The 23,764-nt window shown below is 40.1% G+C and overlaps 1 protein-coding gene across 2 annotated transcripts in view; it reads left to right on the top strand.

Annotated features, from left to right (window-relative positions):
* The first annotated feature begins 222 nt into the window (after positions 1-222).
* ACAP2 (ArfGAP with coiled-coil, ankyrin repeat and PH domains 2) overlaps positions 223-23,764 on the top strand; it is a 68,201-nt gene continuing 44,659 nt past the window's right edge. The window contains exons 1-4 of one of the 2 annotated variants that reach the window (XM_031047206.2): positions 223-378; positions 18,397-18,454; positions 21,075-21,194; positions 22,397-22,450. In XM_031047206.2, coding sequence (XP_030903066.1) covers positions 326-378; positions 18,397-18,454; positions 21,075-21,194; positions 22,397-22,450 — 285 coding nt within the window. In that variant the 5' untranslated portion in view covers positions 223-325. Of the gene's footprint in view, positions 379-16,836; positions 16,930-18,396; positions 18,455-21,074; positions 21,195-22,396; positions 22,451-23,764 lie in introns of those variants that run through there. The other variant, XM_031047207.2, reaches the window with a different exon arrangement.

Consider the following 23,764-nt stretch of genomic DNA (forward strand, 5'->3'; position numbering starts at 1 on the left):
GGGGCAGGCTGCCCTTCAGCGGCCCCACGATGATTTGAAGGAAGCCCCGCCTGCGCCGGCGCCTCGTTGGCTGTTTCTTGTGCTTGCTGCCGCCCATTGGCTGGCCGGGCCGTCGGTCGCGGTTGGGCGTGCGAGGCGGGCAGAGGGGTGCTCGGCGCGGCGTTCCCGCAGCAGCCGTCCCGCCGCCGGGTCTCACCGCCCCTCCATGAGCGCCGCCTCCGCCTAGCCCCGCCCGGCGGCCGGCCTCGGCTCGGGCTCTCCCTGCCACCACCACAACCGCCACCAGCGGCAGCGGAGGCAGCGACGCGCCCCGCGGCAGGAGAGGATGAAGGTGACCGTGGACTTCGAGGAGTGCCTGAAGGATTCACCGCGCTTCAGGTGCCGCCGGGAAGGGGCCGGGCCGGGGTTGTGTGGGGGTACAGGTCGCGGTGGAGCGGCGGGGGCCGCGTAGGGAGGGCAGGAAGCGGGGTGGGTGTCTCCGGGTGGCAAGGCCGCGCAGCGGGGTGGGGAGGGGGCTGCGGGGCGGGCCGGGAGCTTGAGGACCCTGGGGGTGACAGGTGGCGGCGAGATTGTGTCCCCGGCTCCTTGGAGAGTGGCAAGATGGGGCTGGGGTTGTGTGGAGCGGTGTTATCTGGGACCGGTGAGGGGCAGGGTTTGGGGAGTGTAGGGTGGAAGTGCAGGGGCAGCGGGTGTAGAGGGGGTGACTGTGAGGGGCGGTGTGTGGCGGTCAAAAGGGATCTGGTGTGGAGCTCTGTAGAAGGAGGGCGTTGCTGGAGTGTGAGGGCGCTCTGAGGAGGGTGTTGGGAGGTTCAAGGAGAGGGGCAGCATCTGTGGTACGTGGGACTGGGGTTGTGGCAGCGGCAGCACAGTCTGCAGTGACCGCTGCTGGGGTCACACGCCTTTGAGCAGATGGAGGGTGGTAGGCAGCTGGTGCGGGAAATGATTAGTAGCTGAAGCAATGCCTGATCCAGCTCAAGAGCGTGGACTCCTGTTGGTCTATCTCCAGTTCTTCGTAGTTGTGCTTACACTTCAGCTCCCAATGTCTCCTGTCTGCATCTACTGCATCTGTCCATGCTCAATCTGCCCACTACTGGGGTACCAGTACTAAACAAACTCGGTATAATCTTACTTCCTGTTGTCAGACCAAGGCATGTGCTCTTTTGTTTTTCCCCGCTCAAGTGACTGTCAGTCCTGTAGGTTTGTTTCTGCTTGTGTTAGGCAACTTTCTCCTTTACCTGTCCTTGTACTTTTAGCCATTTTCTCCCTGTATTTTGCACCATTGTGTCTACTCAATTCTGTTGGATGTGTTGCTGGTCTGTGCGCACAGACCCATTGTCCATGCCTGGTATCGCTCTTCTAGCTGATGGAGAGGCAAACAGCTCTGTGACTTGATGAGGGCTGTCACTGCTGTGGCCTGCTGTCCCATGCTGAGCCCATGTTTGGAGCGGCTGTGGCTCTGTGGTTTGCACAGGCTGAGTAAGCTCTGGCTGTTGAAGGAAATAGTCTTGCGCTTCCTCTGGTGTCTGACTGTATGTTCACGCCTCCTCTTTGTGTCAGCTTTAGCAATCGCGTGGTTCTGGGATGTGGAGGAAGTTGGAGAAGGTTTGAATGGCTTACCCTGGCAGAAGGTGGACTTCCTGTTCTTCCCTCTTTTCATTCTGTCTCTGTGCCAGCTTGTTCCATGCTGCTTCTGACACAGGCTTCCCTGATGACTTGTATTGTTGGACCTCTCTGTGAGCTTGCTGCCCTTACAGAGGAGCTGGATGGTTATCGGCTAGGCTAGTGAGTTGAGTCAGCCTTGCGAAGGGTGTGAGACCTACTAAAGCTTACTGGGAGGAGGAAGAGGAAACTTCACTGCCAGAAGCAAGACTAGGTGAAGGCAGTGGGGAGTGAGACCTCCCCTGAGGCAGCAGGCAGCTTTTATATTGGTTTAGCAGATCCACAAAATTTTGCCCTGAGTTGGACATACTCGCTAGTTTATGTACTTTCTGTCACAAGTATGTTTAATTTGGGTCCACTGTGGTGACCATGCAGTCTTAGGTTGGTTTAGCTTAACCATAGAGTTATACCGTTAAGTATAATTTCTTTAAATTATCAGTACCTTCTGAAGTGTGGAATACATGTTTGAAAGCAAGAAATAGCTACTAAAACTTGTGAGCAGAAGCACACTGCTGTCTTTTCAAGTTAAGACATACTAGTTACTTTGAACTCATTTTGTATCATTCTCCTTTTGCCCCTCTTGATTCTTTTACTGCAAGGAGAGAAACTAAGGAAAACCTTTTGTTGGGGTCATATAGTGCATTATGGTCTTTCTGACAGTCTCTGATACTATTGCCTTTGAAGAAATTGAAGAAAACGTTATGCTGTAATTAATTGATGGCACTGAAATATCCTTCCAACCATTAACGGGAAGTGGCTACAACCGTGAAGTAAACATCCTGTAGTATTTTTCATGTACCTAAATCAAATACTAGAAACCTTCCAACTGAATTTTACTGCAGTGTTTTTGTTAAAGGATGGTAGAGACACTAATGTAGAACAAGGTCATTATGTCCTGGCATTCTTGCAGGGAGTAGTGTGGACATAAAGCACCTTCTCATGCTGTGCTCCTCATAACAAAGCAGAGCTGCAGCTTCCTCCTGATCTTGCTGAGCAGGTGGGTGTAGTCTTTGTCCTTTCCATCAACATACCTGTTGGAGCAGTTAAATAAACCTGTTGGGAAGCACAGAGTGTATAGAAATGTCATGGTTTAGTTTCTTATGGTTGTGGAGACAACTAAGAGGACATGGGTGAGTCGGAGTTCATGAGTCACCAAATCGCTGTTTTCACAGGGAACAATTTAAGTCTTTTAAAACATATCACTACATACACCTTCAGACACATGGCCTCTTTGCTTATCTGCTTCCTGTGAAGTTGAGATGTAATTGGGAATATTGTAGTTGCCTGAATCAAAGAAATAATGGTTTGTTTGCTTGCTTGAAGTGCATATAGAGGGAGCATGGGTTGTTGCTGTTGAGTTGCTGGTACATGATTAGATAATAATGGCCATAAAGATTCATGTCAGAAGTATGGTGGGCTGTTTAACAGTAAGGCATGCTCTGCTTCCCTCCCCCCATAGGTAAAGAAATTTGAATTATAAAACCTGAAGCAATGATGGCCTATTGCATCACTAGGTTTATACCAGATCAGTTTGGGATTGGAAACTTGATATTTAGAAATCGCTTTTGAAAAGGGTATGAATTCAGGCACACTGTTGCAAGTTTGCAGTCATGTTTGTTTTAAACCCACTTTGAAATATAATCTCACTGAAATCACATGCTCTCCCCTCATGACTCCCCTCTTAAAGTATGAACAGACCAAAGATCTAGAAAGGAAATGCTAGAAATGCTAGAAAAAAGCAGTTCAAATGTGTGTCCATAACTTCCCATCAAATGAAGAAGTTGCCTGGGGAGGGGCCTTGGAGAAGTCTTTGCGTACTAAGAACTTGCCAGCACAGCTATGTATATAACTAGGAATTCCGGGAGTTTTTTTTTTTTTGTTATACAAATAGTATTGTGAAAGTATGTTTTCTCCTTATCTTTAAACCATGAGCATTTAAGTTTCAGTGCTTAATGGAGGAGGATTTTGTATTGGTGTTTCATTCTCGTTTTTTCTTCTTGTACTAAAAGAACGTTTTCTCCTAATGAGGTATGCACTGTAGCAGCCACATGAATCGCTCTGAACCTAAATTTTTAGAAAGGAGAAGCAAGTTTAAGTGCTGTGGAAATACATCAGCTTGAGGGCAGCAGTGAACAATCTTGATAAACAACAAATAGAAAAGCAAAGTTCTGTTGCTTGAGATGTGTGCAATTGTAAGAACTCTACAGAAGAACCTTCAGTATCTTCCAGTCTTTAAATAAGCATCAGTAAAAAGCTGTGCATTTTTGAGATCATTTTTTTGTCCTTATCTGTTACTGTTGCTGAAGTTTAAGTTATTTTAATTTGATTTTGTGTTCACTTCCTGAAATCCCAGCTGCAGAGCAGATGATGGAGGAATGAAGTAGGTGAAAATATAAAATGAAACTGGTGCAAATTGCCATTCTTAGTATATCATGGATCACTTATGTGTAGAAATGGTGGTTCTAGTGTATTCGTTCAAGGGGACTTGTCTGAGGAGTCTTCCATTAATACTGAACTGAAGTACTGATTTCTGTAGGCAGGCCTCCACTGACTGGCTTGTTACTGAAGTTCCCTGGTGTGTGTGTTGGTTTTCTGTGGCTTTGATCCTGGCCTACCTAAATGGGGCCAGCTGAGATGTACCTCAGGGTTATGTAGGGGATGCAGGCTGAATAACGCACTCATGCCACTTTATAGCTTTCTAGACATAGGATTTGTTTTTCTTTCTTTCTTCTTCAGTACTGTGTAACCAAAGTTTAGTCATTAAGCATCTGTTTCCCAGGTAACAGGAAGTGTTTTTCACTCTAAAGCATAAATAATATAAGAAAGCAATTTATTTAGCCTATTTGGGATAGAGCTTGTCCAGTAGTTAGAGAAATTACCATATGTGCATAACCCATATGCTTTGGTCTGCTTCTTTCTGTCTGAAGAAAACATAGGAATTGAAATATCAGTAAACTTGCCCCTTTTTCAATGACTTCCAGTGGGTCCAGTGGTGCAGTGCAGGCTGCTTCTGAACCTGCTTCGTTGCAGTACTGCAAGTAGCAAATAAATCCCTCTTATTCAGCATGGGTTATAGCACACATAATATATGTGTGGTGATGGTGCTGCTGAAATCACTGAGGCTGCTCACATGGGTAAACTCAGCGGCATTTAAGGTGTTAAGAGGTATGTGACCAAGAACTGTTCCTGCATGCAAAATCTGCTTTCCTGCGGCTTACCTAGCAGTTTTAGGAGGATTTTCCAAAGAAATGTTTGGTCTGGGCTTTCTGCCCTTGGTGTTTGGGGCTGAAAAGCAAGTTTGTAACTTACTTGGCAAAGCAGGGTGGAAAGTATTGCTGAAGAAGAGGAAAAGAAAGATACAGTAAGTTTAAAGGGAAAGCTGCCAAGCATTTGCTTATAAGTTTGCATTTACCATTTTTCATACTTGTGGTTAAGTTTATAATTCCCAGTAGGTGATTGTAGAGCAGCTCTTTTCATAGCTGAAGTGTAGTGACGTGGAGGGCTGTCTTGGCAGGATGCTGGTGAGTTACACGTGTACCATGTCAGTCCACACTGCTAGGAGTCTGATGGAGTTAGTTAAACAGAGTGCTTCTAGAATTCCATTTCTTCACTTCTGTGGATGTTACAGTGAATGTGCTGTTCTACTCAGACTCTAGTCACTGATTTTTTTTTTATTTTAAATCTGTGACTATCTCTTTCATAAGTTCATTAAGAAAATAATTGATCTAGGAAAGGAGGGTGTATTGGAAAATAGAACCCAATGTTAGAATGTTTTCTTTTACACCAATTGTACTAAAGAAATTTTATCATAATCTATCATACTGAAGCCTTTTAAAGACTTTTCATATTAACATGAAGTTGTTGCAGTCCTTTCAAATGGAAGTTGGATAAATGTGTCCTGAAATCAGGTCGTCTGGAGCACCTAATTTATTAATTATAACAAAGTTGGCTGTTATAAATAAATTACCAAGGTTGGGGGTTTTAATGATGAATCTGATTCTATTTCTTTGTTGTTTGATTATGAGTTACCTGAATTAGCAGCAAACTAAAAAATGTTAACTGTATCTCAGATTGCTAATAGGAACTTAAAATGTTAATTTCCTTGGGTTTGGTCTTTTTAAGTTTTTCTCTAGGCATATTTAAAAAAAAAAACCACAGTGAGAAGGGTACTTACAGTGGAAGCAGTAACAAAATCTGCCAGCTTTCATAATGTTGCTGTAGCTCAGCATCAGTTGCTGAAGAACTGATATTAATTAAGCATGTGCAACTGATCTTTAATGATTACTTGCGGTATTAGAAGGACAGCTTATTTATATGTGTACAATGTAACTGTAATTATACAAGCTCATACAGTGATTCAGGTTTTAAATATAGATTTTTAAGAGGTTTGGTTCTTTAGCCTGGAGTGTCTCATTTATGTCAGTTAAGCTCATCCCGTGTAATTACATTATGAACTAAAGTTATGGAGATGACAGTCTTATGTTTGGGGGGGGGAATATCAATATTAAAATCTCTGGAAAGCAGGGTTACTGAGCAGAGTATTGATTAAGTTGGAGGCAACTATAAAATAGTCTGTCTATCTTGGTCTAGATGGGGCTGGGGTAGCTTTGTTTTTTTTCCTGTACGCATCTGTCAAATCGTTGGCGACTGAATAGCAAATGTGCTGATTTGGCTCTGTTAGCAGTATCCTGTGATCTTCTTTCAGACCTAGCTTCTTGACAGCCTTGTACTCAGAACTGGTTTATGTGGAGTCAGCATTATTTCCTCTTCTTACTTCATGCAGTGAACAATATGACTTCAGTTATTGGTAATTTTTTACTATAGAAAATTATTCTGAAAAGTCTCCAAAGCGAAATCTGTCATGATCTGGGAGAAAATCAAACCTGCTTTGGGACAAAAAAGAAAGGAAAATATCTAATTTTCATTGACTAAAGAAATGTTCCCACTGAAATTACAGCTTAGAGAGACAAGAACTCTTTGCTTGGGTCTTCATGCAGGCCTTTCTGACTAAATCAATTAATTTAGTATTTCAAGGAGGTGCAAATGCAGAAGTATCATGAGGGAGTGCAAAAAAAACCCCACCAAAAACCCCATGTGGTTACTTAATGTTATGTCTTACAGCACTTTAGGTTTACGTGGGTAGGAAATAGAAGAATAAATTCTGACTGTTTTAGTTACTTGGGTTTTTTTTTCTGTCTCTCACTTGTAATGTAGAATTCAGTTTAAAAACATATATAGAAGCTTAAACTGTGTATGTGCATCTGTGACCTTTTTGAGCAGATACTGTGCTGTTTGTTTGAGGTTTAGATAACCCTGTGAGTTTAGGTGATGAATGATGTGGTTTGCTTTTTGATAGTGGCAGATTTGTAACAAAAACAACAGCTAAAATAGCTGTATGCAATGAAAGACCATTATGAGGAAATACAGAGGAGCGTATGGACTGTAACATGATTTTTAGTATATTGTAGGAGTTTTTGCTACTTCTCTGTGTGACAAGGTAAGTCCTGGTTTTGTTGCCACTCTTTCGTATAACTAAAAGATTAGATCAAGAACATGAGAAATAGTAGACCTTATCTTTACGATCATAAACTAAACAATTTTAAGAAGTCCAGTAAAATAGATTAAAACATCACTTTTTCCATGCTACTGATCCCTTCAAGAGAAGTCATTGCATGTGTGGCAGAATAGTTACTTTATGGATAACATTTACTTTGTGAATATTAAAAGTAGCCAGACCTCAGACCTAGGGTAAATCATAGAATTATAGCATAGTTAGGATTGGAAAGGACCTCAAGATCATCTAGTTCCAACCCCCCTGCCATCGGCAGGGACACCCCACACTAAACCATGCCACCCAAGGCTTCTTCCAGCCTGGCCCTGAACACTGCCAGGGATGAAGCATTCACAACCTCCCTGGGCAACCCATTCCAGTACCTCACCACCCTCACAGTAAAGAATTTCTTCCTTATATCCAGTCTAAACCTCTGCTGTTTAAGTTTCAACCCGTTACCCCTTGTCCTATCACTACACTCCCTAATGAATAGTCCCTCCCCAGCATCCCTGTAGGCCCCCTTCAGATACTGGGAGGCTGCTAAGAGGTCTCAACGCAGCCTTCTCTTCTCCAAGCTGAACAGCCACAACATTCTCAGCCTGTCTTCATACAGGAGGTGCTCCAGTCCCCTAATCATCCTCGTGGCCCTCCTCTGGACTTGTTCCAATAGTTCCATGTCCTTTTTATGTTGAGGATACCAGAACTGCACACAGTGCTCCAAGTGAGGTCTCCTGAGAGCAGAGTAGAGGGGCAGGATCACCTCCTTCCACCTGCTGGTCACGCTCCGTTTGAAGCAGCCCAGGGTACGGCTGGCTTTCTGGGCTGCAAGTGCACACTGAAGCTGGCTCATGTTCACTTTCTCATCAACCAACACCCCCAAGCCCTTTTCAGCAGGACTGCTCTGAATCTCTTCTCCGTCCATCCTGTATCTGTGCCTGGGATTGCTCTGACCCAGGTGTAGGACCTTGCACTTGGCATGGTTAAACTTCATGAGGTTGGCATCAGCCCACCTCACAAGCGTGTCAAGGTCCCTCTGGATGGCATTCCTTCCCTCCAGCGTATCAACTGAACCACACAGCTTGGTGTCATTGGCAAACTGTTGTTTCGATGCACTGTAAATAACTAATTTACGGGATGAAGTCCTGTATACATTTTGAAACTGACAAGATGCAAGAATAGACTAAGAAAAAGGTCATTGGCAGACTGACTTGTGTGGCAAGAATCTTGCTGTAAATCAGGCTTCCTGCTTGATACTTGCAAGTTTTATGTTTGAAATTCTAAGACTCTACAATATGCAGACATGATGCTCTTCAATAATTTTTAGAGTTCATATATCAGTAGTAATGGGGATATAAATAGTCGTATTGTGGCTTTGCACAAGCAGCAGTCAGTGCACAAACTACCTTTTTTCATGAGTTTTTGATACAACTTCCATAACAGTCATTCAGGGAAGACCTCAGTTGGCAATTTTGCATGAATAAACATAAAGCAGAGCTAGTGATTAGTTTGCATGTTGTGATTTTTTAAGTTTCTAAAGTTCCAAAATGTATTTTTTTCTTTTATTTTAAGCTTGATAAAGAGGAAATTGGATAAGCCATATGTAGTGAAATATATTCTGTCAAAATTGGGGAGGGAGGGGGGAGGAAAAAAAAGTTCTGTGCAAGAGTTTCAGATTTCCATCTTTCTAGGTGCCAGACGTTAATTTAAGTAGGAAAACATGTGTATCGAACACACTCAGTGTTTCTATGCATTTAAAATACAATTCTTCGATTGTTAGTGATCTTGTAACTTTTTTTAAAAAGATGCATAACTTAAGTAGTGCTGTATATCATGTAGCAGATTTTTGTGTACTGATGTTTAAAATGACATTTTGTGGATTGATGTTTGAATTGAATTCACCCCTTTAGCACTAAGGGAAGGCCTGTTGTATTCAGAATCTGACTTTTGGCCATGAATGTCATCCCTTCTGCCTGGCAAAACAGAGGTGCAGAATTTAAGCTGCGAGATACACATCTGTGTATGCACCTAATAGCTAAACAAATCAAATCCAGAATTTGTCTATTGCAACAAAGCTGCAACTTTGCCTCTGACTGTCAAATAGAGCATTCTGATTTTATGAAAGTGTATTACCAAAATACTCAGCTTCTGAAATGGACAAAAAAAGTAAATACTTGCTGAGGACTGTCTTCATAGCAAATCTGAAACTCTCCTCTGGTTTTGGTAGAGAAGACCCACCTGATGTAATTGTAGAAAACTATTGAACTTTAGGTCCTCTGAAACATGGTGATCAGTATTAAAGTCTTTGCTGTCTTATGGTGGTTTGGACACAACAGTACTTTTCTAACTGTAGTAGGTATAAATTATGACATGGTTTAGTGTGAGGTGTCCCTGCCCATGGCAGAGGGGTTGGCCTTAGATGATCTTAAGGTCCTTTCCAACCCTAAATATTCTATGATTCTGTGAAATGACAGAAGGGACAGATACTGCCTTATTTTTCTGAAATCAGAGTAAACACAGAGCTCATTTTAAGACTATATAATACCTGCAAAGTATGCTCTTAGATAATTATAGGGTACTCTGATCTTCAGTTTCCTCTGCAGGTGGTTAAGTCTTGCTGTATCAGTTTGGAACATACTGATACTGAGAAACATGTACTGGGGGAGTCACTCTCTCTAAGTTTCCAAGTATTGCTACCCTGTTTTTTATATTGCTTGCATTTGAGATAAATAAGAGGTATCTTTCCCAATCAGGGATTAATTTCATCATTCTTCCACAGATTTTGTTACTTGTAGCTTTTAAAAGAAAGGTTGCCTCCTTAGCATCTGACTGGGTAACTCTAGTTGTTGAGGCTAATAGTTAGGGTGTAGCGTTTAGATGGAGGGATGTCCTACCTTGTATCTTTTGCGGTTGGGTTGCTTGATGGTTATATTTGTGGTTCCACTTCCTGATCTTACTACATATTTGAGTTTTCAAATGTTGAAATCCTACATTCCTTCTGCTGCTTCCGTGTTCAAGCTCCTGGGTGCTTTCTGAGCTTTAAGATTAAAGGAGTCCTGTGATGTTTGCGAGTTTTCAGCAACAAGAAGTTTCTGCACTGCACTATTAGTTTCTTCAGCTTGTTTCTGCTGCTCTTTTTTTGTTGCAATGTCTTGATACTATAGTCCTGCTTCCCTCTCTGAGAGTAAGGCCTCCTAAAAAGCTTTTGACTCATTCTTGAGGTGTTGGAATTACTAGTTGTTCAGGACAGGCATTGTGATGTGTTGATTCTTATCTGTATTTACATTTAGCAATGTAATCAACCTCTTGTCTCTGAAGCTTTCATGGTCAGTATTGTGTCCTCATCTTGTTAGAAACTGTCCCACCAGGAGCAAAAGATTTAAGTTGAATGATGAAGAAAATCCTGCTTATCGGAATCTTTGTGGAAGGCTTGCTGGTTTCCTAGATAGGCTTACTGTCAGGCTCTCATGAGGTAAAGAAGTTTAGTGGAAAAATATTAGGCAAAACTATTAGGGAAAAAAAATACTGTTGGGCATTTCTGGCAATTTACTGCAAAAGAGTAATGGGAAAAAAAGCTTGATGATTCAGGGCCAACAGGTAGCGCAGATGTCCTTGCAGGCTGTGTATGATCATTAAATTCTGCTGCAAGTTTAGTGGTAATCACTTTGACTTTCAGCCATGTATATTAAATGCAATAGAACTTCTTCCTTTATGAAGACTGATTTTGTTTATAACGTTCGTTATCTTTTGAGCCATGTGTAGTCTTGCATTAAAGAATTAATCAAGTGAAGCATGCATCTTAAAGGGATTTGTCCTGTTTCTTGGTTTGTTATAGCAGAGACTGATTTAGGATTAATTAAATTTTGTAGGTGAAGAAGCCCTTAAGAACTGGTATCTACAAACAGACTTTTGCTTTAATGATTAGGTGAATTCAGTAAATACCCTTGTCTTACTTAATCTGATTATTTTATAAAAGAAGTCTGACTTGTGAGGAGTGAAGAATGGCTTTTCTAATACTGAGGCCTTGATTCTTATTTATTTTCTCTGGGGAAATTTGAAATGTGGATAGTGCTTGCTATAGGCCCAAGAAGACTTGTCTTATTCATCAACATGATAATCTTCGGTTCAGGAAATGCATTTCTGTACTTCAGTCCACCAAGCTCATAGAAAGTGTCTATGATTTCATAGTAGGGATGAAGCAAATGTCACATTTCTGATTGAAAGTCCTACTGTTCATGTTATGAGGTTTTTCCAAGCTATTGGTAAAATGTTTTGTGGCAATGACTGAAGAATTAATAATGCAAGGAGTACTAGCATGAATGAGGAAGTTTATCTCGGCATGTCAAGGAGCATTCATCATCTTCTCCTCAGTGTGGAGGGGCTCTGTGCCAGCAGGGAAAAATCTTTGTGGTGCCAAACCAGGGCTTCAATGGGTTCTGTGACAGGCTGCAATAGTATACGTTCTTCAGACCATATGACACATCTCATAAGTTATAAAACTCTTCTTGTATGTATTTGTGCTATTATCCAAAGTTACTAAGTCTTATTTTTTCAGTGTGTGACTTCTTTTTTGATCTGTGGTTGTCTGATGCTATTATACATGTACCAAATGTAATCCTTGTCAGCGTGCTGGTTAAGATGCCTATAGATATCTTTTTATATCTGCCTATAGATGAAGAAAATCATTTAAAGCACACAGCAACTGAAGGGAGCAGTTGATATGCTGCAGGGTAGGTCTGTCATTCATAGGGACCTCAGCAGGGTAGAAGAAAATGAAAGTAGAAAGCTCCTGAAGTTTAACCAAGACAAATGTGAAGACTTCCTCTGAAAAGGAAAGACCCCATGCAGCTGGACTAGCAGATAGGGCCTTTGCATCCTAGTCAACAGCAAATGAACCATCTGTCAGCAGCATGCCTGTGCAGCCGTGAAAACTGGCAGTATCTTGGGCTGCATTAGCAAGAGCATAGCTGGCGAGTGGAGGGAAGAGACGATTACACTGTATTTAGTTGTCACAAAGCTAAGTCTGGAGTGTTACAACCAATTTGGGGCCCTGCTGGTAAAAGAAAAATATTACTAAAATGAAGAAAAGCACTCACAACTTATTTTGGGTGGAATAATGTCATCACATTATACCACTGAAAAGTGCTTTTGTCATAGCAGCATTATGTTACAATCTCTTATAGGTGAAGTGTGTGTTGTTCCGTGGGTGTTTTAATAGAGGGCACATCAGGCAGAGGGGCTTGAAACGTGTCTCAAGTAGAGCTGACTGTTTACTTGTTTGGTATGATATTGCTATTTTGCCTTTTCCATGACATTCACAATAGATTTCTATTTAGAGGACTTTGCTGTCAGTGTTGTCTTTCTCTGTACAGTGGCAGTAGTCATGGTATGTGTTTTGCCCTGGCCTGACTTTACCCACAGCAGTTAGCCTGTGGCTGTTTCTAAACAAATCTGTAACTAGTTGCTTAGGATCTGAAGGTACAACTGCTATGTGTGTGGAGAAAGAGTGAGCAAGTGAGCAGAACAGTAGGTGAGCCAATAATAATAACTTGTGTGGTATACCTGCATGTTAATTTGGCTTCGCATCATACTTACACCTTATAGTCCTCCTCTGATTAATGTCTACTAGTCTTTCAGCTGTCTGTTCCCTGATAGGCTCTGGCATAGAGGAGACATTGCTGTATATCATCAGGTGCATATTCTTATCTTGCACTTCTGTATTTTGTCTTATATCCAGTTTTTCACATTCAGTATTACTTTTTTTTTTCCCCTCCCCAAGTTGTCTTTAAGATGTTCTGAAGTTAGCCTGCTCTTGTATCACTAAGAAACTTAGTGACTGATTTACTCCTGTTTCCCTATGTTACTGAGAGTGCTGAATACAGTCACTGCCAGGAGTGGTTCATAAGCAGCTCCATGTCTGATTTCATTTCAGTCTGCTAATTGGGATCAAGAGGATTAGAAGTGATTATCTTCTTGTCGTTTTCGTCTGAATTTGGGCAGCACAGGTTGAAACCTAAGTCTGGTATCATGTAAAGCTATAGCATGAGTGCTTGGTAATTTTGATAGTTTGATTATTTTTTTTTTTCCACCCATCTTAATCTGTGATACCACTGTGGGAAGCACAGGCAGCTTGCAGCTAATTTCTACCAGTGTCTGTATGGGGTGTGTGTTTAACATGAGAGTTAGAATGATCAATTCTTTTACTTCAGCCAGTTATATACCAGCTTTATCCAGCTTTGACCTTTGCAATTAGGAAGTTGTACATTTCTTTGTAACTGCTTTTCAGTTTTCCTACTGTCCCTAAAGTTTAAAATTAAATGCAATTGAAGAGAACAAAGGGGAGTTAATCACAGTACCATTTGCTTCTTGGTTCATGTTTAGTGTTCTCTGTTCCTCCAAGGCTGGATTGTTCTCCACTGGCACAGTAGTGCTTCTCTATGTACTATTCTGATACACAGCTGGTCTCATGAAAAGATACGGCAGTAAATGAAAGAAAAAGTGAACGTAGTCATATTTGAATATGACTACTCAGATACTTTGATTTAACTATTGATAGTATATGGCTAGTCTTGAATGTGAGCTTTATGCTGTTGAACTGCAGTAGATGATAACTGAAAGGACGTGTCACCTGCAGTGAAATCCAAGTTGTGCATCAGGTTGTGAATAGAATACATGCAAGTAGGAGAGCTTTGTCTTTCCAAGTTCAAGTCAAGACTTTAACGTTATTTGAAGTGTGATGGTGAGAATCTGTTACTCCCATTTTATGAGTCCAATTCCTGAATGTATTCAGAAGTCCCAGTCTGAATGGCAGTTGATTTTGTGTACTTGTTCCTATTCTTCTGAAAGTATATTTAAGAGGTGGATTGAAGATTTAGGCTTTAAGAGTTCCTCAATTAAAATAAAAAATAAAAATATTAAAACAATAACTACAACAAAAAAGAAACAAAAAAAGCCTATGGAAAAATACTTCATTAATGGACTTCTGTTAGTTTGAATATGTTTTTTTTTTTTATAGAGAGATGTGTTAACTTGAGAATTAACAATAACTAATTGATAATTATCCATATCACCTTTGACTTCTCCAATTGGCTGCTTGTCAGCATCTAATTTATAATGACTACTGATTCCAGCCTCCTCACTTTCAGGAACACATTGTGAACATGATGAATGAGTGAAAGACTAAAGCCAGGAGGTGGCTTCAATGGCAGTTAGGTAACAGTTGAAGAACAGCTGACTTTAAAAGCATTCACCGTTGCCACCTTTTATGCAGACACTGGTCAGTGGCCTTAGTATGCTTGGCATTATGATCAGCAGCCTGTAGCGGTTTAGTCCAGACTAAGTTATTTCCTTAGCATGTGTCCACAACTTGTGGCCTAAGAGGGACCAGTTCTCTTTCTAGATGAGAGTTTAGCTGTCATCTTTCTCTTTGGTTCCTGGGGTTCTTAAAGCCCCCTTGCACCTTAAGGTGGAGGAAGGACTTTCACTGATCAGTTGAGGGGAGTGATGTGATGGACACTAGAGTTCAGCTTTCCTTTGTTATGCTGGACTAGCCAACTGGTGACATTATCCTCCTTTTAAAAGACTGTGAAGTTGTCTTGAGTTTTCTTCCATCATGTTCTGTATTCCTACTGTGCCGCAGCTGTGGTTCTTCAGGAAGCTCTGTCTAGCAAACTTAACTGTGTTTTAGGAGGGGACATGCAGGAGAGGAGGAGCAGCAGAGGGGAGAAACACATTCCTGAGAGTCTGCATTACGGAGTGTGAAGAGTATGGGAGACTGGTCATTTATAAAAGCTGTCCTCCACCCTTGAGCAGCTGTTCTGATTCTGTGCGTTGCCATGCAGTGTTTGAAAATCTTGGGAAGCCACAGATGTTTGATGCATGTACTGAGGCAGATTGGATTCTATTCCCAGTGCCAGAGCCTTCTGGCCAAGATTACTCTGATGCAAACCCTGTCCCCAGCTCCCACTTCACTAAGGAGCAACATTTTTGGTACATGTCAGGTCTGGACTTGGTCCTCAGCTGTTTTATGACCACTTCCTGTGTTTATAGCTGGACATTGGGTCTTGGCTATGGAAGTGAGTTTTACTCGGAATTGTGACAATTTTCTGTGAGCTTTAAGTAATTCCTGACGCAGATGTTTTGGAGAAAAAAAATGAACTTTTGTATTCCGTGGCTTCAAAAAGTACTAAGAAAAACAAGGATAATGTTAACATAGCATAGCTCAGATCAGCTGTTCCTAATTTGTTTCCTAACCCAGTATGAAAACCATCTTTGTGACTAGTTGGAGTTAATAAATTATTAGCTACAGGTATCTAACTGTATTCCGATAGTCTGAGGGCAATCTCTCCATTGTTCATATGCTTGTAATCCAGTGTTGGTCTAACACTGTGAATTTGTTTGCATGAGAACAACTTTTCTTCTAGTTTCTAATGGAAATAGTGAAAGTAGAAAGTTCTATGCAAAGGAACAAGGAGCTTAAACAGGATTTGGCTGGAACCTAACAGCCATTTGATCCATATCCAGCTGTAAGGGCCAGCCAAATGTGTCTTCCCTCCATCATGTGACAGCATTGGGAAATACCTTGGAGAACCAGCCTGGTGCTTCAGGGGCCTGTGGTTCAGACATGATATGCAATGAATTTGGTGGTGGAGGGTCTGTGTGTCCCTTCTCACATGATATCTCTTCCTACTTTGCTTTATCCTTCTTTCTTGGCCTGCCCCTCATCTTTTCAGTCTTTTGTTGTTCTGTTGTTACTTCTCTTTTGGTTGAGCTTATTCTCTCTTAAAATTTTCCCCTTGTAACAGAGCTTTAATTACGGAGCAGATGTGTCATTCTGCCTGCTCTAACTGCCTCTCTCTCATCTTCATCATGAATCTGACTTTTTAGCTCATTAATTCCTGTGGAGCTGGAGCTCTCTGCTAGTTAAAGACACTAAAAAAACCCAGTTCTTATCAGATCTTGCTGCAGTTCTGTAAACAAACTACTTAATCATGCTTTTATGTTAACACTAAAGAAACAAACAAAACCTTGTTGCACTGTGATTAAAAGCAAATAAATAAAAACTGCAGTCTGAATATTGAGATACTTTTCCTTCCTTTGTGTGTGTTGGATTGGGTTTTTTTTATTCTCCATAATGCTCTCTGGAAAAATAAGATTTAACTTTAGAGACAGAATCATAGGATAGTTGGGTTAGAAAAGACCTTAAGGTCATCTAGTTCCAAACCCCCTGCCATGGGCAGGGACACCTCACACTAAACCATGTCACCCAAGGCTCTGTCCAACCTGGCCTTGAACACTGCCAGAGATGGAGCATTCGCAACTTCCTTGGGCAACCTCTTCCAGTTCTTCACCATCCTCACAGTAAAGAACTTCTTCCTTATAGCAAATCAACCTCCCCTGTTTAAGTTCTAACCTCTTACCTCTTCTCCTATCACTACAGTCCCTAATGAAGTGTCCCTCCCCAGCATTCTTATAAGCCCCCTTCAGATACTGGGAGGCTGCTATGATGTCTCTATGGAGCCTTCTCTTCTCCAGGTTGAACAGACCCAACTTTCTCAGCCTGTCTTCATACAGGAGGTGCTCCAGTCCCCTGATCATCCTTGTGGCCCTCCTCTGGACTTGTTCCAACAGTTCCATGTCCTTTTTATGTTGAGGACACCAGAACTGCACACAATACTTCAATTTAATTAAATGGAAGTTAATTGAATATGGAAGAAAACAAAGTAAGTAAAAGAGAAATAGATGTTGCCTGAATTCCTTCCTATTTCATGGTCTGAAGCAAGAGAAGAGGTAGAAGCCAAAATGCATCTGCGCAGGAATGTGCTTAGATACAAAACCTAGGATGTAACTGTGGGAATGCCTTTAGATACAAAAGCTGGAATGCAACTATGTGTAATGAAATCTGCAAAAGCTGGGAATGTCATGCCTGTTGTTTGAGAACTGCGGGCAATTGGCAGTGTTTTTCAGAACTATTCTTGTAAAAACTGCTTCTCCTGAGTGTGGGGCCTGATCCAGTCTTTTTTTTTTTTTTTTTTTTTTTAATTTTTTGTTCTTGGCTTGAACTCATGTGAACTAGAATGGAATTAGCAAGAGACGGCCAGTAAAGCTGTGGGCTGTGTACTCTCTCCTCAGCAGTAAAGCTGGCTTAAGAAATTGCTGGTCCAAATTGTACTTCCCTTTTGTCTCACTTTTTCCAGGAAAGAGTTTTTTGTAGGAGTGAAATGCATCTGATCCAATTTTCCAGAAAGCATTACAGAAAACTTCCTATTAGTTTTTTTTACAAGGCTGACTAGTACTGGTGAGCAGTGTGGCTCTATGAGCAGTTATGCTGGAATGACTGAAAGAATGAGGTACCCTCTGATGGGAGCAAGGGCATTCGTTGCCAGAAATTAGTATATTCAAGCTATGAAGGCAATGGTGTGATGGAACACCAGTGTTCATAAACTCCCTGAACAAAGTGTTATCCTTTCTTAGTCTTTCCCTATTTTCTTCAGGTAGCCAAAAGCAAGGAAGGAGGTGTCAAAGGAAACATCAGCTCTCAAGCTAAGTTATGTTTTAGAAATGCTTTAGGAAAGCAACTTTTATAGTGGCAAGTAAAATGTGGCCTGAAAGTTGCAACCAATCTAGACTAGAGGCAAATGATGTAATCAAGTGTGGCATCTGAAGTTACTGATAAGTCAGTTGACTCATGGCAAATGCTATGTTTTTTCATAATCTAATGACAAGGTAATTTTTCAAATAGCTGTAGGTTTTTAGGTTTGCAGTTTTGAGCCAGGAGAGTCACCGAAGAATTACTTAAGAAAATTCACTCAGACTTTTAGTTTCTTTCCTTTTTTTATTACCTTCAAACATACAGACTGTCAGCTCTGTAGGAACAGAGAAAAACTATTTCAATGTGACAAACGCTAGGACTAATAAAATTTCATCTGAAAGCTTTTATTACTAAGCTATTTGTTTTATCAATGATGTAGTTTTCCTTCTTTTTACCATCAAATTTTCTGCACTTCTTGTGGTTCTCTAAAATCTGTGCTGTCTTATAGTTGAAATTTAAGTGAAACTATGATAGCAATATATGGGTTAAATTAATGTGTTAAATTAATTAAATTAATTCTCCTTCTCTTCAGTCCCAGACTATTTTTGTGTAAAGTTTTAAAGAAGAATTTTAATGGAAAAAATTTTCATCTATGCAGGGCAGCTTTAGAAGAAGTAGAAGGAGATGTGACAGAATTGGAATTGAAACTTGACAAGGTAAGCTTAATTCAGTAATGTCTGTTTTGAAAAATATATAAAGATGTGTTTAGGTTTTGTTTTAAAGTTCACAGCTGAAAAGTGGCAGCGGCCAACAAAACATTCAGATCTTGGAGAGGAAATAGATCTGGGTCCAGTGCACAGCTGGGCCTCAGAGGGCCAAGCTTTCATAAGAGCAGCAAGATCCAGTGTGAATTCCCTTTCTCCACCAGCTGAGGGTTGGGATTGTGCAATACCCTCCTGAGTTCGTGGCCCCTTTGCAGTCACGTGGTCCAGTCCCACAGTGGGAGCTGTATGCAGACTAATTCAGTTTTCATGTGAGTTAAAAGCCAAGGGCTAGCCATCCCTGCAGTGAGAGCTTATATTGTATGACGACAGCAGCATACTGCAAGCACATCTGGATACTCTGTCTTTTAGAGATTTAAAGTCAATACTTTCTGTCTTTGGTAGTTTGCAGCACAGTCACAGCAGGATGGGGGTGGGTGTGTGTGTATATACACTTTTGTCTGGAGGACCGACCTCCTGTAAAATTCATCAAGCTTTGTGTCATGCTTTGTGCATGTATATAAAAGGTTTTATGTAGCATCTTTTTAGTGCATTACAATCCATTTACTGGTTCCTGAACCAGTAGTGTTTGGAGGCTTTAGTTCTTTCTTTGATAGTATCTTGAAGGTGGCATTTTTTGTTTTACATCTGTAGAAAGTCTCCTCTCCTTAGCATTGTATGCTAAACGTTTAAAATTATTTTTGCCAGTGTGTTAATGTGGGAGGCAGATGTAATTTGTTTACCTTCTTAGCTACTTTTTGAATACAAGCTTTTGTTCTTGCAGCAGTGAGTTGGCTGCAGAAAGATAGACAAAGTCAGTGTCCGCTTCAGTGTTAAGTCTGAAGACTTTTTGTTACTGCTTCTAATAATATTTCTAGCTTTTGTATTAACATAACAATGTGCTTTTTAAAAATAAATTTAAGGTTCTTTGATTTGGTGTGAATTTTGGTGAAACTGATGGGTTTAAGACACATTTTTACTGTGTGATGAGTCTGTTTTGGTAGATTAAACCATGTATCTGAAAAGTCTGTCTTGGAAGTTTGTGTTTTTCACCAGTCTAAAAGGGTAATTTTTGGGGAAAAGAATTCTGAAGTTCCTTAAAGGGTGTTATTCAGTGCCTTGCCCCCAGGTTCTTGCAGCAGGCCTGTACCAAATATACCATTTCAGCATGTAAAAGCTATAATTGTAGTATTACTCTTTGCCTGAGAGACTATCCTAGTACTCTTTAAAACAAAATCACCCAAACATCTTTGCTCCCTTGACAAGAGAGCGAATGCACAAGGTAAGTATTTAAGTAGTTTAATTGTAATGTGATGTATAAGTGTTCTAGTTTAATGCTTAAGTTGAAAGCCAGGCTTCTTGTGTGAGCTGAAGTAACTATGGCCCGAGGGTAGTGATTTGTCTAGACTTGGCTGGTAACTTTCTGCGCAGTTATTCATACTAAACTTTGTTTTATTATCCCACAGCTGTGACTTTAAGCTATATTATCTGCCTTTTTTTTCACTCTGGAAGAAAGGACACTGGGTTCAGGATGGTGAACTGTAAGCAAAAGTGAAGGAAAAAGGATCACATTGTCAGTGATTTTTCTGTCCATTGGTCAATCAACTTGGCCATTTGTCAGAATGTGGGAGATGCTCAGATTTCCTCTTACATTGACACAGATTCTCATAGGAAAAATTACTGGGTAAATAAGGCACAATGGTCACTTGGGTGGTTTCTTTGTCCCAACATAGGATCAAGTACTTCGGTGTTGTTATTCATGAGAGCTTTTCTACATCCTTGAAAAATCCTTCAGAGAGAGAAGTTCAACCTTCTGATTTTATTCTCAGTTTGGTTTAGGGTTGGGGAGCTTGGTAATATGCCCTCTCTGAAGAAAGCATCCAAGTGTTTGCAGTAATCATTCTTTCATTAATGGCCTATGCAGAAGTGGTTCAAAAAGTGGGAAAACATCCATTACAAAATACTCATGGCTAAAGTCTAATGTGCCAAGGTACTGACCAAAGCAATGAGTGGTAACGATGGAAACCCATCACAAAAAGTCTAGTCTGTTGTATGAGTGAAAACATGATTATTTCACTTTCTGAGATGTAACCATATCTCTTCAGCTGTGCTTTGTGCACAATGTTTTGCTTTCCTGTGCCTGTGTTCCGAATGAAACAAGTGGTTTGGGCTTGTTTTGTTTGGGTTTTTGGTTTGGTTTGTTGTTTTGTTTTTTTGGCTGAGAAGCCACGAACACATAAAACAGTTATGTTTTAGTTGCTGTGCTCTTCGCCTTCATATAGTACCCTCTTGAAGTATGTGCAATATGTTAACAATAAAACAAATAAAACTTAATGAAAAAGAATAAAAAAAGTAGTAACCTCCTCAGTGGCATAGGAGTTGACCTAGAATAGTATTTTCATAGCTATCGTTGTACATATAAAGCTTTTCATAAATGTGGGGCTCTGTATTTCTAGAATTTAACTTTCGAAATCTTTGTTTCTTACCTAAGCTCAATGTATCTCATGTTTATATGGTGGTGTATCAAACAAAACTAACAAACTTCCACTTTGTCTTTTTTTTTTCCTCTTTTTAGCTGGTGAAGCTTTGTATTGCAATGATCGATACCGGGAAAGCATTCTGTACAGCCAACAAGCAGTTCATGAATGGAATTCGAGACCTTGCACAATATTCCTGTAAAGATGCATTGGTTGAGGTAAGTTCTTTAAGAGATGAAAATGGAAGGAGAAAAGTGGAACTTAAAAGGGATGAAATACAGCATTTTGGAAGAGAAGTATTTGAAGTTTATACTGTTACTTGCCTTTTTATTCCTTTTTCTTTGCAATGCCTTTTGACTATGGTGCACAGCAGGTGTCTTATTTATTGAAATGAAAGTTTAATTTCAGCTTTAACCTGTGATGGCAGGGGTTCTCCAAATTCCAGAAAATGTGTTTTAGGTTAGGAATAGTCATCTTGGGAGGAGAAACGTTGAAGCTATGAACTTCTGCCCTGATTTTGCTGAAGTTCTAGTTGTGGTTCTCTGCAATGAAATTTCCTCAGCTGATCACTTGGGTCCTAGCAGTGGCAATCTCTAATAAACTGAAATTCAAATTTTTAAATGTACAGAGCCCACTTTGATGGTGTAACCTGATGTTGTTAGGCTAATTTGGAACACCTAATATTATGTGTATTACTTTAAATGAGGTATGAAATTATGTAATATGCAGGTACAATTATGTGCAATTTTTGGTGTATATAATCTATATTTAATGCATGTTCTGTAATAGAACATCAAAGACATGTATGCATCTTTATGTTAGTTGGAATAGGTATGGTGCAAACTTCAATTTAGTCTGTGTGCAACTGAAACTGCTTTTGTCTGGAAATTTACTTGCTAGAAATGCAGCTTAAGCAGTTTTCTGAACGTATTAGGGATCTTTGTTTTCTAACGGTGTTTAAGACATTGATTCTACAGATTGATGTTGCTAAGCACATCAGCTGTGGGGCAGTAGTTCCTACAGTAAATACATGTGTATGTTTATTACAAGATGTTAACCAGGTTTTTGAAATTAGAGTATTAAACATTAATGAATAATAAGTACTGTAATATTGAATATTTTAAACTAATATGTTAAATTATGTGAATTTCCTGTAGTTTAGTCAACTTAATTTGAATTTTTCCTGTTGTGCTTCTGCTTAGCCCTTTATTTTAGGTAAGTTAAAGCTTATAGCTTTAATGGATTTACTTGATATTACCCCTATATTCTCCTTCTAGCACAATGGTTTTAGTTTGCAGTCATGCTAAGGGAAACCATTTCCCAGGTTCTTTTCATTAAAGCTGTAAACCTCTGCAATGTTGCTTTTGTGCTGTGTGTTTGGTAGGGTTTAACTTTAACCACTTTGGTTTTCTCTTTACAGACCAGCTTGACAAAGTTCTCTGATACCTTACAGGAAATGATCAATTATCACAATGTAAGTATTTCTAGTTGAAATGTGACACGTTCAGTTATATTTGCTAAGAGAATAATGCCAAAATCAATGTTGACAGTATTTACAAAGTCATGGTTTAAGCGGTATTGAGTACCTCTCATTTTATACTTGTAAATATTTTGTTTATATTTTGATTACTAAATATTTATAAATATCCCCTTTTCTGCAGGTTTTTTTTTTTTTGCTTGGAGTTTATAAGCTTTGCTAAAACCCAGTGCTGTAAGGCAGGGTAAATACTGGGTTGGTTTATCAGTTTTAATCAAACTGATGGGCAGCAGAGACAAACTATGAGCCTACTTCTTTGCTGGACTGAAATAATGATTATCTTTTCCATGATTTCTACTTTTATCTCATCCTTTATGATGAACAAAATGGAGCACCTCTGATCTATGTGTAGTTTTCTCTTTGGAAATGTGACAGATTTAGACAAGTGTAGAGAAAGGAGAAAATGCTGGAGTTAAAGACATGTCTAGCATGTCAGACATAAGCAGAAAACTCAGTTTTGCCTGGATGGAAAACTGAATTTTCTTAATTTTTTTTATTTTTTAAATTTATTCCCTGCCCTGAAAACTTCAGTCTTGTATCCTGAGAGGCAAAGGGATGTGTTCGTCATTCTATTTTATTCCTTTTCTTTTTGCCCCTACTGCTTTTCTTCCATTTTCCAGCAAATTGTTAGAAACCAACTGAAATGTCTTCAAAGTGCTGAGAATATAGAGGGCACTTAACTTTGTTGTCTGTTTGTTTAGTATATTTCTAGGAGTTTAAAATGTAATGAGATTCAGAGAATGCAGTTCAAACAGTTCTTGTTGATGGTTATCCTCTTAACCATATCTTTGCTATATGATATGCTCTTTGACACATCTGACCAAAGTTCTGCATTCTTGCTGCTGCTGTTGTCCTGTGTGATTGTGGCTTGCAGTATTTAGGTAAAATCTGGCACAGCACAGCTCTCCATTCAGGGCAGTTTGAAGGCAGAAAGCAAAGAATAAACCATATTAAAAGAAGATTTTTTTTGCAGATCTAAGTAGGATCATTTGTGGGTTTTTTTGTTTGTTTGGGAGTTTTTTGGTTTTTTTCTTCCATGTACTTCCTTGCTCTGTGCATAGTGAGTAGAACAGTAGCCTTTACAAAAAGCACAATCATGAGAAGTGAGGCATGCTACAGCATTCTGATGTAGAGCTTTGCCAGACACATTGCAGTCCTGTGCTGCTTTTGTGAGTCTGTTTAGTTCAGCAGGACTTCACTAGCTCAGAATGTCAGCTCTGTTGTTGATCAAGTTGGCAGGAGAGCCATCAT

The sequence above is a fragment of the Melopsittacus undulatus genome, chromosome 6, assembly GCF_012275295.1.
Source record: "Melopsittacus undulatus isolate bMelUnd1 chromosome 6, bMelUnd1.mat.Z, whole genome shotgun sequence".
In the NCBI taxonomy this organism is placed as follows: Eukaryota; Metazoa; Chordata; class Aves; order Psittaciformes; family Psittaculidae; genus Melopsittacus; species Melopsittacus undulatus.